General features: G+C 40.7%; 1 protein-coding gene across 1 annotated transcript; it reads right to left on the minus strand.

Moving 5' to 3' along the window:
* Positions 1 to 13: 13 nt before the first annotated feature.
* On the minus strand, positions 14 to 3,319 carry LOC122343083 (gastrula zinc finger protein XlCGF7.1-like). Its single transcript, XM_043237402.1, has 3 exons — positions 3,019 to 3,319; positions 2,676 to 2,904; positions 14 to 1,833 (listed from the first exon to the last, which is right to left on the minus strand). The coding sequence occupies exons 2-3, from the start codon at positions 2,842 to 2,844 to the stop codon at positions 1,076 to 1,078; spliced, it is 927 nt and encodes a 308-aa protein (XP_043093337.1). The 5' UTR covers positions 2,845 to 2,904; positions 3,019 to 3,319; the 3' UTR covers positions 14 to 1,075.
* Positions 3,320 to 3,909: the final 590 nt, after the last annotated feature.

Raw genomic sequence — 3,909 nt, forward strand, 5'->3', positions numbered from 1 at the left:
ATTCATACCCCTTTATTTATTTTCTTTTATATTTTACGTTGCTGCCTTAAGTTAATCTGCTTTAGTCCGGTTTAGCTCGGTCCGGTTGGATACGGGCAGATGCACATGTTCAGGTTTCTCCAGAAAACATCTGATTGGGTTTAATCCCAGGCAGTGGCTGGGTCCCTCAAGAACATTCACGGGAGTCGTCTTTAAGCGACTCTTGCTGTGGGATTAGGGTCACTGTCCTGTTGGAAGGTGAACCGTCTGCTCAGTCTGGATTTGTGTGTTCCTTTAAGGCTAATATAAGAAATGCATGAATCTGTTAAACCACCACGCATCTAACCGTTTCTGAAAGGACCACTCCAATATTTTCAAACACAGGTTAATCTTCCATCTCCCCTAGAGTTAAACCAGTCTGGTTTTTCAGGTGCTGTCTGAATAATCTCTTTCTTGGATGATGAATTTAAAGCAGAAGCACAGGAAACAAATCCTGTTGAAAGCAACTACTCAGGATCCTAGATGGTGGAAGGGGTGGAAGACATTGGAGTCAAATTTTTGTTGTACGTTTGAGTAGATACACACCAACGGGTGCTAGTGTGGCGATGTTAATATTAAATTGTGTATATCTATCTATATATGTGTGTGTGTGTGTATTCGGCCAATCACAACACACTGGATATCTGTCCAATCAGAGCACACCTCATTTTTTGGAACAGTTAGCTGTGTAGAAATCGACCCGTTTCAGAAGACAGGGCTTAGACGAGAAACAATGTACAGCATGTTTTGTTAGTTTTTTTTACTTAAACCACAAACACTTTGCATTATGCACAAAATAACGTTCTTTTCAGCAACACCACACGACCCCTCTAACTAAATGATAAGCTAAAGAGCACCCATCGTCGGCAGACACAAAGATAGAAGTTTGGGTGATATTTTGCTTTAGAGGAATCAAAAGTAGAGCCAATCAACATTTGAAAGTAACTACTTTTTGGTGAAGTATAAAAGTTATACATAAGTTACAAATAATTTAAATAGTCAGTCATGAATTTGAACGCAGCGTAGAGTCTTGAACATCCGTGCTAAAAGGAAAAAGCTAGCTGTCTAATCGCACTAAGGCCTTCTCTCCCGAATGAACCCTGGCGTGATAATTGAGGCTTTCTTTATATCTGAACCCCACCCCGCACCGGTCGCAAGCGAACGGTTTCTCTCCGGTGTGAACGCTCACGTGGGACCGAAGTTGCTTTTTCTGCACAAAAGCCTTCCCGCACTGAACGCACTCGAAGAGATTCTCTCCGGTGTGAATTTTCGTGTGAGTCTGAAGGTTCCCCTTGAGGCCGAAGCTCTTCCCGCACTGCTGGCAGACGAAAGGCCTCTGTCCCGTGTGAACCTTCGTGTGGGCGTCGAGGAGTTTTTTCAGCGCGAAGCTCTTGTCGCACCGGCAACACTTGAACGGCTTGTCTTCGCCGTGAGTTCTCGCGTGAATCTTGAGTCCCCCGTTTCGCATAAAACTCTTCCCGCACAGCTCGCAGGTGAAAGGCCTCTCTCCGGTGTGGATTCGCATGTGGGCGTTGAGGTTTTTTTTCTGCGTGAAACACTTCCCGCACTGAGCGCACGCGATCGGCTTCTTTTCGTGGACTTTGAGGCTTGCTTTTTCCCGAAGCGTTCCTCCGCGCCGTCGGCAGGTGAGGGAGCTCCTTCCGGAAGGGACCCCCACACGGGATTCAAGCTCTGTGGGTGGGTTTGTCCGAGCTGGTTTTTGCGAGGTGGTCGTTTCAGTCTGCGAGGAACTAAACGCTTCTTCTCCGGGTTTGGAGTCACATTCTTGACTCTCCTCTTTCAGTGTCGTCGGGTCTGAGGAGAAATAAACCGAAGGCACATACATCAATAACTATCTCTCAACAATCAGTTAGATGTTTATCAATTAACTAAACATTACGTGCGAAATTTGAGTAAACGTTGAATAGTTCTTCGCTCCACTTGTTTTGGATATAGCCTCAATAAGTTGAGTTCTACTGTTTTTTGAATCCGTTCAGCGTTCATTTTTGAAGACGCTAACGGTCCAATCGGATTCAATGATCTATGCTAAGCTATGCTAAAGGCGCTATCGCGAGATCGGGTGGACGGATTCCAAAAACCGGTGAAACTCAACTTATTAACTCTGGGGGAGTTAGAGAATGAGCTCGTTTCCCCCCCAAAAAAGTGTTCTTTGATCTTCTGGATGTCTGAAGGCACGTTATCTCGGCGTACAAAATACAACCGTTTTCCCAGAAACGACTTTACAACTCGACCCAGCATCAAATCCTTTCTTTTGGGCAGCTGGTAAGAAATGTTTTTGGATGGCTAAAGTAGTGAATAACTAGTTTTATTCAGGTTTCAGAAGCTCAAAATGGCTTTGCATAAACTCATAAGCTCTCTTTTTATTACAGATCTTTTTTCTACGCATGCGCTTCCCTTGAAAGACGTCGTCTTCATAACCTTTATATCTTTTATGCTGATGATGCTCTGTGTTTCTCCACAACCTAGCCTACATAAAACCATTTTCATAAAACCGAGATCTAGATTTCGATGAATAATGTACCATCATGTTGTTGTTTTTTTTGCAATTAAGGACCTGGTTGCATTTAAAGACTTTGCTGTTAATGTATTATTATGTCTAGTTGATTAGTCGTGTCTCTCTGAGAATGAAACCCAACCTGTTTGATCTTCACGCTTGACTCTGAACTCTTCTTCGATCTTCACGTCTTCTTTCTCCTCTTTAATAAACACCGTCTTTATGTGTTCCTCGGTTTCTTCATGTTTGACTCTGAACGTTTCTTCGATCTTCAGGTCTTCACTCTCCTCTTTAATAAACGCCATCTTCATAACAGCGTACCGCGTCAAACTCAACTGAGTTTTTTTCCTGTTTGTTTGGACACTTTTTCCCTGAATTAAAAGATAAGAACAATGAAAAGCAGGGGAAAAACCAACAAAACAAATTTTTTTTAATTCATTACACTAGTATTTAATAATGGTATAGTATTTATTAATGGTAATTACATTTAATAGGTTCCACTCTCATAAAAACATTGGCACGTGGTCTGAGAAAGTTTTATGACATGTTTGTTTTGAGCAGCACGTGTCGTCAGCGCGCGCTGATTCGAGTGATTCAAAACAGCGAATCGTTTTATGAAGCAACTGATTCAGTTGACTCGGTTTCGAAAAGCACCGTTTTTGATAAACCGATTCAAAATGCGGGCTACAAAATAAGACCGTTTCTGTAATCCAAACAAAATGCCTTTAATTTGTGACAACATATATAAAGCATGACACTGTTGCTTTCGGCAATAATTTACTTAACATCTTTAAATATCCTGTTAATTCTCGAAGCGAAGGGCTGCGTTCGTTAAAACGCTTTAAACGATTATAAAGCGCGTACCTTTCTTCAGTCGAGTCAGAGGAGCTAGAGCGCGGCGCAGCTTTATGACATAACATAAAATAAAAGTCTTAGCCAACAATATAGAACGAATTTCAGAGCTATCGAAAGCTATCAATGCAGTTGAGATGAGCTTTATATCTAGTCTGACATCCAAATGTAAGCTTTTGAACACTTGCGATATTCTCAATCAAAAGATAACATTTCCGCATCTTGTTTAGATGCAGATGTTTACTAAACATGGACAATATCATCTGAAATAATAGTTAAAAATATATAATGAAAGTAAAACATTAGTCCTGGAAACGATTAGTTCATTATGGCATTTATTAAAATGGGTGACGATTGTTAATTTTAAAGAAGTTATTTTTTTCTAATAAATATAAAATTGGTAGCTCTTAATTATTAAACTGTAATGCTGAGTAACTATAGTCAAATATTAGGGAAAAAATAAGAGACATTAGTAGTATTTGTTTCAGTGGTACTCGCCTTCAGTCATAAAAAACTATTAAACA

The sequence above is a fragment of the Puntigrus tetrazona genome, chromosome 4 (genome assembly GCF_018831695.1).
Source record: "Puntigrus tetrazona isolate hp1 chromosome 4, ASM1883169v1, whole genome shotgun sequence".
Lineage (NCBI taxonomy): Eukaryota > Metazoa > Chordata > Actinopteri > Cypriniformes > Cyprinidae > Puntigrus > Puntigrus tetrazona.